Below are 16466 nucleotides of genomic sequence, written 5' to 3' on the forward strand. Positions count from 1 at the left end.
GCAACCCACGTATTTATTTGTCTTTTATTCCTTCCCACGCCTGATCTGTTTGGACACTCAGATACAGCAGGAGAGATGACACAGGGGGTGGGGGAGGCAGAACCTGGCTAACCTTACCAGTGACAACCGCAGCAGCCAGAACAAGGGCACGGCTGGTCCAGCAGCCCCGGAGAGGGCCGGGCCGGGCCGGGGGGGGGGGATCCTCCCCCCGAGAAGCCGGGCAGCCGAAGGAGCCACCCGCGGGGAAGCTTTACGGGGGCTGGGGAGGGCGCTGAAAAAGGACGAGAGCCGGGGAGGGCCGGCAGCGGGGCAGCACGGGGACTCAGCCCCGCAGGGCGGCAGCCCCTACGGCCTCTCCCGCTCGCAGCCCCACAGTGGCCCGGCCTCACCCCACACACACCACCCCCCCACCCGTACTCCCACAGCGGGGTCGGCCCCGCTGCCCCACAAAATGGCGGCCTGGCGGGCAAGGCCCGGCCCAGCCTGAACCGCGGCCTCGACTAGCGCCGCCCGCCGTGCTCCAGGCCCGGCCCGGCCGCAACTAGCTGATAGCGACCGCGCTGCCCTCACCGCCCGCCATCAACCGCCGCGCACCGGAAGTACCGCCGCCTAAGCCAATAGGCGATCGCGGCAGCGCGGTGACGTAAATAGACTGCGCCGGCGCGCTGCCAATAGAGAGCCGCCGCGGCGCGATGACGCTATAGAGGTGCGCCGGTGTGCGTGAACGGCGCGCCTTCCTGCTGGCCCGGTGTGTGGCTGGGGCGGGCGAGGTCAGGCCCGGCGGGGCGGGAAGGCCGGGCCCGGGGAGGGAGAACCGGGACGGGGGGAACCGGGGCCGGGGAGGGGAGGGGAGGGGAGGGGAGGGGAGGGGAGGGGAGGGGAGGGAGAGCCGGGCCCGGGGGGAGAGAACCGGGACGGGGGGAACCGGGCCCGGGGGGGGCGGGAAGGCCGGGCCCGGAGCAGGGAGAGCCGGGCCCGGAGCAGGGAGAGCCGGGCCCGGGGGGGGTCTCTGAAGGGAATAGCTCGGAGAACGGGGGCCAGGCCCGGGGCACTCTGAGGGGAAATGTCCCGGGGAAGCGTGGGCCGGGCCCGGGGAGGCTCTGAGGGGAATAGCCCCGGGGGTGGGACAGGCCCGGCGGCTGGGAAGGGAAGGAGGGAGCCCGGGGAGGATGGGATGGGGAAGCTGGGAGCAGCTGGGCAAACGGGGCTGTGTCCTGGAGGTCTGGGAGGGGGGGGCTGGCAGGGAGCTGGGGGGGCTGCAGACCGGCTGCCAGGCGCTCTGGAGCGGCCGTGTGCTGCCTTGGAAAGCCGTGCTGGCGTTCGGCGGCTCCTGAGGGGGCTGGAGGCAGGTTAGCCCCGGCAGGGAAGCACATCTGTGGCCTCCGCCACGGTTGCGTTTTGCCCATCAATCGTCAGAAAGCTTTTGTTGCCTCTTCGCATCCAATATTGCTGGTTGAAAACTTCCTTTCCTCGCAGCCCTTACCAGAAGTCAGCTGCCTCCTCCTTTTTATCTCCAAAATCCTCCCACTCCTAAAGGATTTCTTTTCCTTTCGTAGCGTTCCTGAAATGCATCGCTGACCTCCAGCCGGTTACCGCCCCCAGCCTTCCTCCGCACCCCCGCCTTCCACCATGGCAGCCCGCTTGGTGCGACGCTGCTGCTGGCGGCACTTCGGTGCCTTCGTCTCTGCTCCCTCGGCAGTCCCGGCTTCTCTGCTGCTGCCGGTTGGGAAGGTGGCAATGGCAAGAGCTCTGCCTCAAGCGCCTTTCGCTTCGTTTCATGCTTCAAGCCCTTCCAGCTGGGCGGATAGATTCTCTGTCAAAGAGCAGGTGGAGGACAGCAGAAATCCAGAGCACAGAGTGATCAGGGAACTGATTGAAACCGCCGCGAGCCCTCAGGAACTCTTCCAGTTGACTGAACTTCATGCTCTTAATAGCAATCAAGCCTCGCTGATAATTACTCAACTTTCCCGGCTCGCAGCGGAAAAAAACCTGGAAACGGAGAGCATTCTGCGAGATGAACGTTTCCAACAGCTCATCGGCATGATGGATTCCCAGGTAAGTTCCCTCCTCGCCACAGAAGTGTTTTGGGGTAAGAGTACGAGGAGGAAAGCAGCCGGTGCTCCCGGGATTGAACCGGCGCGCCCAGCTGGAGTGAGCTGCTTGTTCAGGATTTTCCTTTGCCTTTCCAAGTGAAAAATGAAGTTGAGGGAACCAGGAGGTGAAATTATCAGCCCTAGGCAGGATACCTGATTATTTCTATCTAAAAGCGCTGCTTTTTGGACCAGAGACAAAGTGTAGCAGAGAGATCGTCCTCGTTAAACGCTGCCTTGCTCCTGTCCCCGTGAATTTTTAGCTTTCTCGGTAAGATAAAGCTGCACTTGTGCCAGTTAGTGGCAAAGACGCGTCAGAGCCAGGCAGCCGGACGGCGGCGAAGCCGCTGGGTAAGATGGGACATCTGAAGAGAACCAGCGCACCGTGCCCGGTGCGTCGTACGGTCAAACCTCGGCAGCGCCAGCTGACTGCTACGGAAATACCTGCAGCTCACGGGCTTCACGTCGTGGGATCACAGGATGGTTTGGGTGGGCAGGGACCTCCCAGCCCACCCAGTGCCACCCCTGCCATGGGCAGGGACACCCTCCACTAGCCCAGCTTGCCCAAAGCCCCATCCAACCTGGCCTTGAACCCTGCCAGGGAGCCAGGGGCAGCCACAGCTTCTCTGGGCAACCTGGGCCAGGGCCTCAGCACCCTCACAGGGAAGAATTTCTGCCTCACATCCCATCTAACCTTGATGAAGTTCCTGGCAGGGCTCAAGCGTTCCGCAGACACTTCCTATTTCTCCTGATCCATAATCTCTGCTCCCTAAAACCTGTCTGAGGATAGCAGCGAGTTGGGATTTGTCCTGAGGTTGCCCGGTTAGCTCCGTTGAGCTGAAGTGTTTCCGTGACGCTGTATTCTGAGTGAAAGTACCGCTCCTGCTGATCTACGTGGTCCTGTGTCGCTGTCAGCACGGGTCAAAGGGGTGCCCGTGTCCCTGGGGACCCCTCGGTGGGGAAGGGACACCCCAGAGCTGGTAAAGCCAAGCTGTCGCGCTGCATGAGTGACATCAAAAGCAAGACGGTGCGACTGAAGTGTAGGAAACTGCCAAGAAGGACGTGGATTTTGAGATGTAAAGCAAGCAAACTCGCTGCAAACACAATTATCCTTCTCCAACGAGGTGTCATTGCAGCCGCAGTCGTAGATAACTGAATGGAAGAGGTCGATGCGTAGATGCAAAGATGCTCTGATGCAAAGAAACTAAAATGAATCGTTTGCAACATCCTTGTGTTGACAAGCCAGAGATTTTTGAACAGTAGCTGAGGCGTGGGCCAGGGCAGCTGTGAGGGAAAGGGCTCTTAACAGGCTGTGAGGTGAGTTTTGTTCACGCGAGTGGGTGAAAAAGGCGAGGGATCAGCCAGGGGAGCAATCTGGTTCCCCTTGTGACTTTCTGAGTAACCCAGGGCGAGTCACGAGCTCTGCTCGCTTTCTCAGCTGCACCCCGGGCTGTGATTTTTCAGATTTTAAGAGAACCGTGGCCTGAGCAGCACTTTAGGAATTTGCCGTGCCGGTGGAAATGCTGGAGTTTGGACGGGCCAGAGAGTTAAAGGTTTTGTTTGTCCAAACCCACAGGGTCCCTCCTGCCTGAAATTCGACGTCTCATGACATTCCTTCGCTTGCCTCCTGCACGCTCGCTCTGAGAAGCAACTCCCGGTTTCTAAAATCATTTTGTACCGTTGGGCTGTTGTCATGCAGGCGCTGTGCTCTGTACCGGGGCGGCCGGTGCCGTGATGCTTTTTGAAGGGCCCGTCAGAACCGGCATTGTGCTAAAGATCGGGTTTGGTTTTATAGAAATCAGGAGAGTTTTCAGACTGGAATTGCACGGCAGCAGCAGAGCAGAGCTGGGGAAGTTTGGGCTGGAAATAAAGAGGTGCTGGGTGTTCCCTGACAGATGATGAAGGAGACAAAAGCTGGAAGAGCAATCGCTGGTCGAAAACCATGAGCTCCACCTTGTGTCGGGGCTGCTGGTGGGAAAGCAGCCGGCGGTGGCCAGGCAGAGAAGTTCAGTGGGGAAAGTGGGACTGGGTGAGTCCTGGTGCTCCCAGCAGCCGGTGGGATTCGTTCCCAGCCTCCTTTCGGAGACATTGGAGAGAAATCGGAGCTTTTAGGATAAGTTTTATGCGACCTGAGGTGCTGAGGCGAGTCGGAGTCCTGTGGTGTTCCCCCTTGAGACCCTCAAATTTCTGCTCCCGAATTATCGGTCTTTCCCGCCGCACTTTGTTCTAGCAGCCACACCGCAAGGAAGCTGGTAGCAAATCTGTGGAACCTCCTTCTCTGGGGCAGAGAGGGTTCCCCGCCGGTGTGGCAGCTCTGTAAGTGACACGCCGTTCCCTCTCGAGGCTCAGGGTGCCGCTGCGATGGGTCCGTGGCTTCGGTTTGTGGTACAGGCGTCGATGTTCCTCTTCATCAGGGTGCTGGGTCGCTCCGGTCTGGAGCCTGCGGAGTCAGATACACCTGGGAGGAGGAGCGCGGGGGTCTCGCGTTGTGGTGGGGGACAGCTGGATGTCCTCGGGGAGGACTCTCTTGCCTCCCCCTCAACGCTGTGCAGGTCTTTCTGTAGAGACAGAGCATCGCCTGGTGTTTGGGCTGACCGGCAACCGAATACTCCGGTGCTGTCTCTCATCACCACCTTTCCCGTATTTCTCTCTGCTGCCCAGATTTCTCAGGTGTGGAATAACACCTTGGTGAACCTCCTGAAGAGCCTCTACTCCCTGGGCATGGACGGCAACAGGAGGGAGATGCAGTCGGTGGAGCAGGAGGTGCTGTGGCGGCTGCGGCGCCTCACCTTCAGGCAGCTCGCCTCCCTGGCAGAGTTCTTGGCAGTCAAGCAGGGGAAAGAGAGCAAGCTGCTGTATGAAGTCATCAAGAAGCTGGAGCTGCGTTGGACGGAGCTCGAGGGCACCCGAACCGTGGTGGCGCTGATGGGCAAGGTCGGGCACGTCTCCCCGGCTCTGATGGACAGGCTGGAGGACAAGGTAAGGGCTCGGGTCCTCCCCTCTCTCCCTTCCCGTCAGACAGGCCACCTCCTCTATGGGAACGCTAATTCCACACACAGGCTGCTCCAGAGCACTCACCAGCCCCTTCTGGTCCGTACTGGTGCACGTGGGTGACTCGCACTGGTCTGCGGTGCTGCAGGGTGAGCTGAGCCGAAGCGTTTTCCTTTGCAGCTGCAGCAGGGTAGCAGAGAGCAGGCTCGAATTCCCTTAGCTCAGCTGGTAAGCGGCAACCTGCAGACCCAGCATAACGCAGCTGCCAAAAACGTCGTCCTTTGCTCCTCTATACGAGCCAGGCTCGTGAGGGGAGCTGGAACAGGCAGCGTCCGTGCTGTCCTTGCCTTCCGGCTGCCTCTGGGTGCCCGTCACCTTCCTCCAGTGCTCGGTGGGTCCCTGTTTCTGCCACTCGCAGCAGCAGGGAAATGTCCTTCGGGTCTGAGCCGGTGCGGGAGCCCTGACTGCATCAAATTCCATCCTCGTCCAGCCCGGGCTGGGGACTGGCCAAACGGCTGCAGTTTGAGCCCCGCTGTCCCTCTCCCTCGCTCCCAGCCGCTCAGCCTCGCTGCGCCCTAAACGCTCGCCGGTTCTGGTCCCCATCACCCTGGGAGGGGCTCAGCCGGTAGCGATGGTGCATCCCGCTCCGTACAAAGGCTGTATCTGCACCTCGCTTTGTGCTTGCCCTTTACATCCCTGCTCTAAACGTTTCTTGGCAGGCTCTGGAACTTGCTGAACAGTTCAACCCCGATGACATCCGGAAAATAACGCTGGCTCTAGCCTACCAGAACCGGCGCTGCGTGCCCCTGCTCCGAGCCTTGTCCTACCATCTGATCCAGAAACACTCTGAGCTCAGCCTCAACGTCCTCCTGGACGTGATTTTTGCCTATGGTAAGCGGCTCGGTTGGATTGGGACCTGCTGGATGTTACGTGTGGTAGAGTCCAGCTAATTTTGAGCACTCGAGTGGGGCTTTGATGGTGTCGCTACCATGGCGTTGAGGCCAGATGAAGCAGAAGGGCTGGCGGGGTACGTTAGGCTGGATGCAGCGTACTGGCCGGCACAGCCGGATTGTTTCCAGCTCCGAGCACAGGTCGAGCGAGCCCAGGTATGCCGTTTTCCTTCCAACGCACAGGAAGAGGGGAACGCGTGATGAGAGCGCGCTTCGGAAGGGTGGTCGGGGTGCCAGGGAGCCCCTCTGCCCTGCAGCGTAGGCAATTAGTCAGCCAGGATCCCCCCCCTCCAAATCCTTTCTCGCCTCCTCCCGTGGCCGTGGATTTCTTGGGGAGCCCCGGCCTCTGTTTCCTCGCTTGCAAAACGCAGCCCTCAAGAGTGAGACATATCAGAAGGGCCGAGCAGCTCTTCCGAGAACCTCTGGGGCCAGGGTGGCCTTCGTAGGGCAGCTGGACGGTATATACGGGCCTGGGTCACACGCAGAGATCGGATCGGGTAATCCAGCAGTCCCCCGGCCTTAAAACCTACAAAGCGGACAATTAGGATTCCTGGCTGTGGTTTGGGAGCGAGACTTGGCTCTTGCAGGCTCCGGCAGCGCTGTACCCACTCCGGTGGGGATACCCTTAGCCGGGACGCTGGCACACTGCGCTGACGTTTCTCTTCGATGCTTGTAGCTGCGTCAGGGTGGTTTGTACCTGCCGTTGCTGCTGCAGCCGGTCTCAGACCCTGCCTGTGCCTCTCTCCTGGGGACTGTCCCCTCCTGGCTGGTCTGCGCTGACCCCGAGCACCTCCGGGGCTTGGCGCTGCAGGTTGCTGATCGTCACTCGCTTTTTCTTCGGGCTAGTGTGACGTTTGTGGTAGCCTTAACGAGTTCAGGGCTCTTCTGGCCAGGTCAGGATCCGTAGCTGGAGACGCTGGGGCTAAAATCTGCTCCCGGCACTGGGTGGAGGCTGGAGCCCTGGGTTGGGACCGGGATTGAGAGCCAGTGGGTGCAGCAGGAGGTGGCAGAGACTTGGTCTGACCAAAAAAGGATGAGGCCAAGGCAACCGGGGGAGCAGTATCGCTCTCTGAACTTCCTCTGGTCCCAGCGAACAGCTTCAGTCTTTCCCGTGTGCCGCCACCGCCCATCCAGGCACGGCTCTCGTACCAGCTCCTCGTAAGTGGCTGCCGCTTTCTCTTTGCTCCTTTAAGGAAAACTGAATTTCCACCAGCCCCAGGTCTTCCAGAAGATAGCCACTGACCTGCACTCCCAGGTTTCCACGATGACGCCCGTCGAGGTGACGCGCTGCATCAGGTCCTTCGCCCTCCTCAAGTGGCTCAGCCTGCCGCTGTTTGAGGCCATTGCGCAGGTGAGGAGGGGGTTTGGGCACCAGTACGACTGCGATCCACCCCAGTTCCCATGAGATGGGAGCAGTTTTTCCCCCACGTCTCTCCAGAGATGCTCTCTGGGATGTCGTCGCGGTTTTCCCTACCCAGCCGGCGGCTGTAATCGAGTCTGACGGGACTCGCTGTTCGTCTGCCACTGAAGTCAGCGCTGGGGAGCCGTGCTGAGCTGGGGCCGGTCTTGGCTCTGTCTGAGCCTCTGCTCCCGAGCGCCAGCGCTGCTCCTTTCCCCGGGTGCCTTCTCAGCTCTGCCCCAATTTACGTGCCCACGCTTTTGCATCTGTACCGGGTGAGTGGGAACGTACAGAGCTCTGCTTCCGCTTGCAGCTTTCCCTTGTGCCAGGATAAAATCCCAGGGAAGCACTAAAAGACCTTTTCACTCCTGATTTCCCATCTTGCCGTGGGGTTGGATGTGTTCTTGGCTGATGTTTTCAATCTTTTCCTGTCTGTAGTCATTTGGGACAGACCTAAGCCTCTGGTTTTTGCCCCCTGTATCTTCCAGTATGCCCTGGACAACACCAAGCAGCTGTCGGTCACCCATCTGTGCGGTATCATCCTGTCTTTTGCTCGCCTGAACTTCCAGCCCAGTGGAAGCGAGGACTTCTACAACATGGTAACCTTCCTCCTTTCCCCCTCTTCATCAACTTTCCTCCCTCCCTAGTCAGGGGGAAGGCTGCAGGTCTCCCTCTAGCACATCCCCGTGTGAAAGTGCGTGTCGGATGGCTCAAGCCAGCTTTAAACCGTGTGAGAAATGGGAAGGGGGAGCCCAGAGCTCAGGCCAGGCTGAAAAAACCCGCACTGCGCTCCCCTGGCTGCGTGCCGGGCAATAGCTGAACCAGTTAGTCCGTGACTGGCTCGAGTCCCTGCAGGCTCGCTTTTTTAGCAGACACAAGCAGCGTGTGGGTGTTCGCGTGCCCTCCTGAACTCCGATTGTCGTATTTAACTCTTTACAACGAGGCTGCAGGTCTTGACGGTTGCACGCTTGTTCCTGCAGAGCTGTGCGGTTCTCTTAGCTGAGCCAAACCCTCGGTCTGGGAGCGCTGAGGCTGCTCCCCCGGCTCTGGGGAGCTGTCGAGAAGGATAGAGGCTGCCACAGGCTGACGTACTCACCGTCTTCCTGCCTGGGGGGGAAGGTTGCGGCATCCTGGGGCGAGGAGCCGTGACCGGCTGGAAGGGCCGAGCGGAGGGGGAGCCTCCCTGCGTGGTTTAGAGGAGGCTGGCAGGAGGTGAGCGTGGGGAAGGCGCCGTCCTTGGCGTCCTCCCACCTTCCCCGGCTCATGGAGGCGGCCGGGTTGGTCTGAAGCAGAGGAGGAAGTCACCTTGACCTCCCTGGGGATGGATTTATGCTGACGATTTCCAGAGAGGAGCTGCGGTGTCGCTGAGTAAGCGGGCATTTGCCAAGCACCCGGCAGAGGGAGCGTGGTCTGTCCAGCCCCGCCTGCGACACGCAGAAAGAAGAGGACCCTGCATCCCACCCAAGCCCTGGGACAGCGAGAAGGGCAAGGTGTGGAAGCAGCATCCAGGGCTCTGGACTCCCCCCTGCCAGCATTAATCATGGTCACCGTGAAAGGGGATTTTGTAGCAAATGCAAAACTACTCGGTTTTGAGGCATTGCAGAAAAGTTCTCCGGGGTGCAGAGCTCCAGGCTCTTGCTGTGATTCCTGGACAGACATCCTGACGCCACCGACGCAGTCTCAGAGCCCTCCAGCTCTGTTTACGGCAGGTTTTAGTTGCAGATCCTGAAGAGGTTATCGCCTCCAGCCCGCCCTTTTCTGCACGCTGCCCTCGTGGCAGGGCTGGCCGCAGTGGTGCGTTGCCCGTGGCTGCTGTGGTTTGCTGCTGGGCTTTCTGATGAGCCACCCCCCACCCCCCGCAGCAACGCAGCATCCCGGGCCAGCAAACCGCAGCCCACGAGCTGCAGGGCTGCCTTAGAGGGCTCTTAAAATCTCTGCTCCGCAAATAACCCGGGGGAGGAGCACTGCTGGGGAGGAGACGATGCGTATCAGATGCACCGTAACACATCTGTCGAGCTGCCAGACCTGCGTGTTGGCTGCAAAATTGAGGCATCAGCAGCGCTGAGCTGAGTTGAGCTGTTGGTTTCCCTCTCTGCAGGTCCACGAGGTGCTCCAGGGCCAGCTGGACAGCCTGGAGCCTCACCTGCTGATGGACCTGGTGTGGTCGCTCTGCGTGCTGCAGCAGGCCAAGGCTCCCTACCTGCAGCGAGTGCTGGCACCCGATTTCTACGCTTGGCTCCGAGGTGAGGTGGGCGTCTCTGCCGGTGGGATGGGGACCAAGAATCATAGAATTCTAGAATGGTTTGGGTTGGACCTTACAGACCATCTAATCCCAGAGCTGGACACAGAACTGCAGGGGGGCTCACCAGGGCGGAATCCCCTCCCTCGACCTGTGATTCGCACGGTCCCACCTCTCCAGCCTGCCCAGGTCCCTCTGGATGGCATCCCTTCCCTCCAGCGTGTCGACCCACCACACAGCTCGGTGTCATTGGCAAACGCTGAGGGTGCACTCGATCCCGCTGTCCGTGTCACCAACAAAGATGTCAAACAGCGCCAGTCCCAATCCCGACCCTGAGGAACACCACTTGTCACTGATCTCCACTTGGACATTGAGCCGTTGACCACAACTCTTTGAGTGTGACCGACCAGCCAATTCCTTATCCACCGAGTGGTCCATCTGTCAGATCCATGTCTCTCCAATTTAGAGACAAGGACGTTGTGTGGGACAGTGTCAAATGCTTTGCACAAGTCCAGGTAGATGACGTCAGTCCCTCTTCCCTTGTCCACCAACGCTGTAACCCCATCACAGAAGGCCACCAGATGTGTCAGGCACGATTTGCCCTTAGTGAAGCCGTGTTGGCTGTCACCAGTCACCTCGTTGTTTTCCATGTGCCTGAGCACAGTTTCCAGGAGGATCTGCTCCATGATCTTGCCAGGCACAGAGGAGAGACTGACCGGCCTGGAGCTCCCCGGCTCTTTCTTTTTTCCCTTCTCATGTTTCCCCTTTTCCAGTCAGTGGGAACATCACTGGACTGCCACGACTCCTCGAATACGATGGATCGTTGCACAGCAGCTTCATCCGCCAGTTCCCTCAGGGCCCGTGGATGCATCTCATCAGGCCCCATGGACCTGTGCACCTTCAGGTTCCTTAGATGGTCTCAAACCTGATCTTCTCCTACAGCGGGTGGTTCTTCATTCTCCCAGCCCCGCCTTTGCCTTCTGCCACTTGGGCGGTGCGGCTGGAGCACGTGTCGGTGAAGACCGAGGCAAAAAAGTCATTGAGTACCTCAGCCTTCTCCGTAACCAGGTCTCCGTTTCCTTCCAGAGGGGACCCACGTTTTCCCCGGTCTTCCTTTTATCCCTGCTGTACCTACAGCAGCTTTTCTTGTTGCCCTTGGCGTCCCTGGCCAGATTTGATTCTAGCAGGGCTTCAGCTTTCCTCGCCTGATCCCTGGCTGCTCGGACGTTTCTCTGTATTGCCCCCAGGCCCCCTGCCCTTCTTCCACCCTCCGTAGGCTTCCGTTTTGGGTTTGAGTTTGCCCGGGAGCTCCTTGTTCACCCATGCAGGCCTCCTGCCTTCCTCTTTGTTGGGCTGCATCTCTCCTGAGCTTGGAGGAGGTGACCCTTGAACACCACCCAGCTGCCTTGGGCCCCTCTTCCCTCCAGGGCTTTGTCCCGTGGTAGCTACCAAGCAAGTCCCTGAAGAGGCCCAAGGCTGCTCTCCTGAAGGCCAGGGCAGCGAGCTTGCTGTGCACCCTCCTCGCTGCCCTGAGGATCTTGAACTCCACCATTCCGTGGTCACTGCAGCCAAGGCTGCCCTTGAGCTTGACGTTCTCCACCAGCCCCTCCTTGTTGGTGAGAACAAGGTCCAGCACGGCACCTCTCCTCGTTGGCTCCTCCATCACTTGGAGAAGGGAGTTACCATCCGTGCATTCCAGGACCCTCCTGGATTGCTCGTGCCCTGCTGTGCTGCCCCTCCGACAGATATCGGGGTGGTTGAGGTCCCCCATGAGGACGTGAGGCTGCTCCTGCCTGTCATCCTCTTGGTCTCCCTGGTTGGGTGGCCTGTAGCAGACCCCCACTATGGTGTCCCCTGTCCCTTTCACCCTGACCCGTAAGCTCTTGCTGGCTCCTCACCCACCCCGCTCGTGCCTTCCCTGCGCTCTCTTCTCCTGCCTTCCTCCTCGGGTCCTGCCCGCTCTTCTGCCTGCCCAGCCCGAGGCCGTGTGCGTTGTACGGCTGGAGCGGTGCCTGCGGGGTTGAACCCCAGCAGGGTGACGCGTTGCCCCCAACGTTATCGTGGACATCGCGTGCCCCAAGGCGCAACTTGCTGCTCTGCTCCGGCACTGCCCGCGTGCTTCCCCCCGAGAAGAGACGGGAAGGTTTGGTATTTCCTAACAAAATGGGAGCTGCTGGGGAGGCGCAGCCCCGTCAGATTCCGTCCCTGCCTCCTCCATGGCGGGGAGCGGCCAGCCGGCTGCCGCAGCAACGTCTGTGGTCTGTGAGACCCCGGGGATAAAATCCCACCACGGACATCGGGCTCTGACAGGGCTGTCCCCGCCGAACAAGGGCCCTGTTTGGTTCGGCGAGCTCGTGGTGGCTTCCTGCGAGCACCCAGCAGCTGGAGCAAGGCCGGGAACCCCGGCGCTTGGCCGTTGGTGATCTGTGTCTCGCTGCCAGCAGGCAGGGACCCATTGTGGGGGGATCGGAACCAGGAATCCCAATCGGACAGGCTGGATGAAGAACCAAACCCCGCTGTGGGCTGGGGCTTTGGGCAACATCTCCAGCTCTGCTTCTCTCCTCCCGCCAGGCGATCAGTCCCTCAAGACCCAGAATTTACGGCTGAAGCTCATCCACATCAACGCCGCTGCCAAGCTGGAAAGCCCCGACTACCAGGGGCCGTTCCTGCCGGCGGAGATGCTGAGCGCCGCGGAGCCGGCGGGGGAGAAGGTCACCCTGCTGCAGAGCAGCCTGCGGGAGGCGTTGGCGGGGGTCCTGGGCAGCCGCAACAATGGGCGCTTCGACGTCCGCACCATCTACGGCTGGCAGATCGGTGAGTGCGTCCTCTCCCCACCTCCCTGGGGAGCAGCGGGACCTCATCGGGCTCTGCCCGGTGGAGTTGAACTTGAAGGCTCGGGTACGGCTGCCGGGGTTTATTCCCCTTCATTCTTCAGCCTCGAGCCCCTCTGCTTCCTCATCGCAGCTGCCCTGTCTTGTTCCCCCCTCCTCCCACACCTTGTCTCTCGAGGCAGAGCAGAAACCGCAGCCCGGGGCACGGTTCTGGGTAGGAGATGCGGGAGGAAAATCGCTTCTCCTGCAGCCGAGCAGCGCCGAGGCCAGCGAGAGGCTTCTGGCTCTGCCCTCCCTTCCCCGGCCGCACCGCCGGCTCCCCGAGCTCCCTGCTCTCCTGCAGCCCCGTCAAATTCGGTCCCTGCCCCCTCCGTGGTGGGGACCGGCCAACCGGCTGCCACAGCAACTTCTGTAGTCCACGAGCTCCCCCGTCCCCTTCCCGTGGGACGCTGGGGGATAAAATCACACCACGGACACGTCTTCCGCCCGAGAAGATGCTTGGGAAGCAGACCCTGCCCTTCGGCGGCGCGAGGAGGGCGACCCCATCCGTGTGCGCAGAGCTGCTCCGCGGCTCCGGCGAGGTCGGGTTTTTTGGGCAGGGAGCGGCGGGACCTTGCGTGCTCTGCGTCACCAGCCTCGGGGGGGGGGCCGCTGTGAGCAGCGTCCGGGTGGGTCTCAGGAGTCCTTGTGTTCCCTCCTCTCTGTGCAGATGCTGAGATGGTGGTGAACAGCGAAAATAAACCTCTTCCCTTGAAGGACTTTGCTGCTCCCCATCTGCTCCGTTCGGAAGGCACAAAGCCGCTGCCGCCGGGTGCCAGGAGGTGGGTGTGAGCTCGGCTGTGCCCCGCCGCCCGGGCAGGAGCTCACGGGGAGAGAGAGGAGGGGGAAGGCTCTGCCTTGGCGGCACTGAGGATCTGCGGGCTCCGCACCTCCCGGTCACCGTGGCCGGTGGCTCACGGCAGCGCCGCGGGGTCTGCCGGCGCAGGAGGGGTGGGCACAGGGCAGAAATTGGGGTCACTCGTGTGGTGATGCTTTGCAGCCGGGGCCGCTCTGGCCAGCCGCTGGCGGAGGCACAGCAGGGGAGGGGGCTGGGCGCCGGTCGTGGCAATGGGTTTGGGGTTTGGGTTTGGGTTTTTTTTTTTCCCCTCCAAAGAGAGCCTCTGCCAGCTCTGTCTGCCATGAAGCCCGGCTGTCTGCAGAGCCCTGGGGACTGAGCTGCCTGGAAAAAAGGCAGCATCGCCCCGGTCAGCTTGCTGCCAGGCCTGGGCTGCGGATAAATGGTGCTTGAGCCCCTGTCCTGGTGCTTCTCTGAGGGCTCGGAGGCAGGATAACAGCTCCAGCGGGATAAATCTGTGCCCCGCTGGCACGGGGCACTCGGCAGAGCTGGAGCAGGCCCTTCTGCCGCGGCTCCCTTCGGGATCCGGGCGCCGCTGCCAGCTCCGCGCGGGCTGCGCGTGCTCAGCCTCGCATCTCACGGCCTCCCGTTCCCCCGCGCATCTCCCAGGGTCGCCTTCCTCCGGTGGGAGTTCCCCAACTTCAGCAACAGAGGCAAGGACCTGCTGGGCCGTTACGCCATGGCCCAGCGCCACATCCAGGCCGCCGGCTTCCTCGTGGTGGACGTGAGTAGCTGCGGGGAAGAGAAGGGTCTCTAATTCCACAGAGATAGAGGAGCAGCCACCTTCTTGGGGGGGTTACCGGCTTCCTTCTCGCTCCCCTCACCTTCTTCCTGATGGCTCTGGGCCCCGCACAGTGGGGCAGAGCCCCGGCTCAGCCCCGAGCTCTCCTTCCTCACCTGCACCGGGATTAGCCGCCGTGATCCCCTCCCGCGGGGCTCGGTAATCGAGGAGGACGGCAGACAAGGTCTTAAGGCGCTGATCCCCCGCTCCGGAGCGCTGTGCTCCAGCAGGGTCATGCATTATTTAGCTTCCCGGAGGTAATTATAGCTCTCCTGGCAGGCAGCGAGCCTCGCTGCCCTGCAGAGCCCCGGGACCAGCCCCGTCCTGCCTGAGCTGCGTACCGGCAGCGTGGCTCCTTCAGGGCCGGAGGGGCCATGTGTCACCCCGGAGCAGCGTCATTGTCACCCCGTGGTGGTCACCCTGGCCCGTTCCCCCTCTTCCCTGAGGTTCCGCGCTTCCCCAGCGTCCTCCCCTCGGCTCCCTGCGCCCGCTGCCGCGCTTTGAGGCTGATGCGAAGCGAGGGTTGAGGTTCACCGGCGCTATTTTTCCCAGCCGCTTGCGTAATTCCCCCTCCCGCAGCCCCCGCACTGGCTGGCTGAGGGGGGAGACAGGAGGAGGAGGATGGAAGTGCCGCTTCCCGCAGCTTCAGCCTCGCTAAATATAGAGGCAGGGGTGGGTGGTGGGATCCCCCCAGACAAGGCTGCTCCCTCGCCGAGGAACGGCGGCTCGGCTCCGGTGTTCTAATGCAGCTGGAGCTGTCGGCCGCCGGTCAGAAAGCAAACGCTGAGCTCCTGACCCTCTTCCCCGGCCCGCGTACCCTCCTCCTGCCTGCAACCTCCCTCCTAATAAACATTTCATCTGCCTTTGGCCGGGCTGGGGCTGCGGGGAGAGGCGGGGAGAGGAGGATGGGACGGGCCGGCGGCAGCACCAGGAAGCCCTGCACGTCCTCTGCATCTCACATGAAAAATTCAGCGGGTTTTGGCGCTCGCTGAGGTCCCCAAGACCCTCACGGTGGAAACGCTGTCCCGAACCCTCCTGTACCAGGGGGGAGGGTGCGAGCGGCCCCCGTGCAGCTCCTGCTGCTTCGTGCCGGCCCGGCTGCTCACAGAAGGCCGTTGTTCGGCGGTGGTGACGCAGGCTCATTTGGGGACAGTCCCGGGTTGTCCGCGTTTCGGTCCCCCCTGCCCCGGTTGCCGATGCCGCCGTCGGGCAGGAGAGGAGGGTGCCCCCGCAGCCTCGTCAAATTCGGTGCCCGCCTCTGCCGTGGTGGGGACCGGCCCAAGGGCTGCCACAGCAACGGCTGTGCTCCACGGGCCCCGTGTCCCTGGCGTGGGACAGCGGGGATCAAAATGGGTTACGGACACTCCCCGGGGGGGCCGAGCACGGTGCCGCGTCACGCAGCTCTGGGCTCTGACGGCGTCTCCTCTCCTCTTCCTCTCCCCCGCCCCCCCCCCCGCTGCAGGTTCCCCACTACGAGTTCCTGGACCTGAAGCTGGAGCGGCAGCGCGCAGCCTACCTCAGGGACAAGCTCAACAAGGCCATGGCCGAGGAGATGGCGAGCTAACCGCGCCGCGGCTCCGGCAGCGCCTGTCTGCGTTAGAAACGTGTTCGAATAAACCCACCGCTGTACAGTGTCGTGGCGTCCGTGCTGCGTGGCGTCCGTGCTGCGTGTCACGCGGCTTTGCTTTTCCCTGGGGTGGGAGACGGCTCCGCGCCGATGCTCGGCGGGACCCCCTTCGCCACAGCGCCGGCTCGGCTCCTGGAGGAAGCCGCCTTGAGCCGGGGTTTAGGATTAAGAGCAGTCCTGGCTTTTCTTATTCCGGGCTTTGTCCCTGGGCGGCTGCACGGTGCGAGGGGAGGGAGGACGGGCAGGGCTGGTTCCTGGGCCGTGCCGCTTCCACCGGAGCAGCGGGACCCCCGCAGCGGGCACGGCAGACCCCCGGGACGTGGGGGGGGCTCTAACCCGGTGCCCCAGGATGTGGGGGGCTCTTCCCCGTCCTATCCCCTGCACCCCCACGCACACGTGCGGCGTCCCCCGTGTCTCACAGGGCACGTGCACCGGGGCTTGGGGGGGGGCACAAGGTGTGTCAGGAAAACCCTCCGTGCCGTGACGCACCAGAGCCGGCTGCCAGGAAGGGCTTTGGGGACGGATTAGCGGCCATCTGGCCACCGGGACGCTGCTGGTCCTTGCCACGTCCTTCCCAGCCCGGCTGGCTGGTGGGGGGGGGACGGGGACACCAGGCTGTGCCCCCTCCCCAGCTGGGGCCGCAGCCCTTCTCCTGCTGCTCTG

At 62.0% G+C, this 16466-nt stretch overlaps 1 protein-coding gene and 3 non-coding genes across 5 annotated transcripts; all 4 read left to right on the top strand.

The window, feature by feature from the left end:
* The first annotated feature begins 685 nt into the window (after nucleotides 1-685).
* On the top strand, nucleotides 686-15810 carry TBRG4 (transforming growth factor beta regulator 4). Of its 2 annotated transcripts, none has more exons than XM_054815028.1 (11): nucleotides 686-770; nucleotides 1557-2055; nucleotides 4752-5069; nucleotides 5801-5972; nucleotides 7225-7382; nucleotides 7919-8029; nucleotides 9529-9673; nucleotides 12241-12483; nucleotides 13210-13321; nucleotides 14005-14119; nucleotides 15639-15810. In XM_054815028.1, exons 2-11 carry the CDS (start codon nucleotides 1630-1632, stop codon nucleotides 15738-15740), a joined length of 1902 nt encoding a protein of 633 aa, XP_054671003.1. In that variant the 5' UTR covers nucleotides 686-770; nucleotides 1557-1629; the 3' UTR covers nucleotides 15741-15810. The 2 variants fall into 2 exon arrangements, with proteins under 2 accessions (XP_054671003.1, XP_054671004.1); XM_054815029.1 differs by having other exon boundaries at nucleotides 719-748.
* LOC129203817 (small nucleolar RNA SNORA5) lies at nucleotides 11852-11968 on the top strand. The gene has a single exon (XR_008576170.1). It is a non-coding gene; the product is annotated as a small nucleolar RNA SNORA5 (small nucleolar RNA).
* On the top strand, nucleotides 12839-12979 carry LOC129203816 (small nucleolar RNA SNORA5). The gene has a single exon (XR_008576169.1). It is a non-coding gene; the product is annotated as a small nucleolar RNA SNORA5 (small nucleolar RNA).
* LOC129203815 (small nucleolar RNA SNORA5) lies at nucleotides 15406-15542 on the top strand. The gene has a single exon (XR_008576168.1). It is a non-coding gene; the product is annotated as a small nucleolar RNA SNORA5 (small nucleolar RNA).
* Nucleotides 15811-16466: the final 656 nt, after the last annotated feature.

Source organism: Grus americana, chromosome 2, assembly GCF_028858705.1.
Source record: "Grus americana isolate bGruAme1 chromosome 2, bGruAme1.mat, whole genome shotgun sequence".
Lineage (NCBI taxonomy): Eukaryota > Metazoa > Chordata > Aves > Gruiformes > Gruidae > Grus > Grus americana.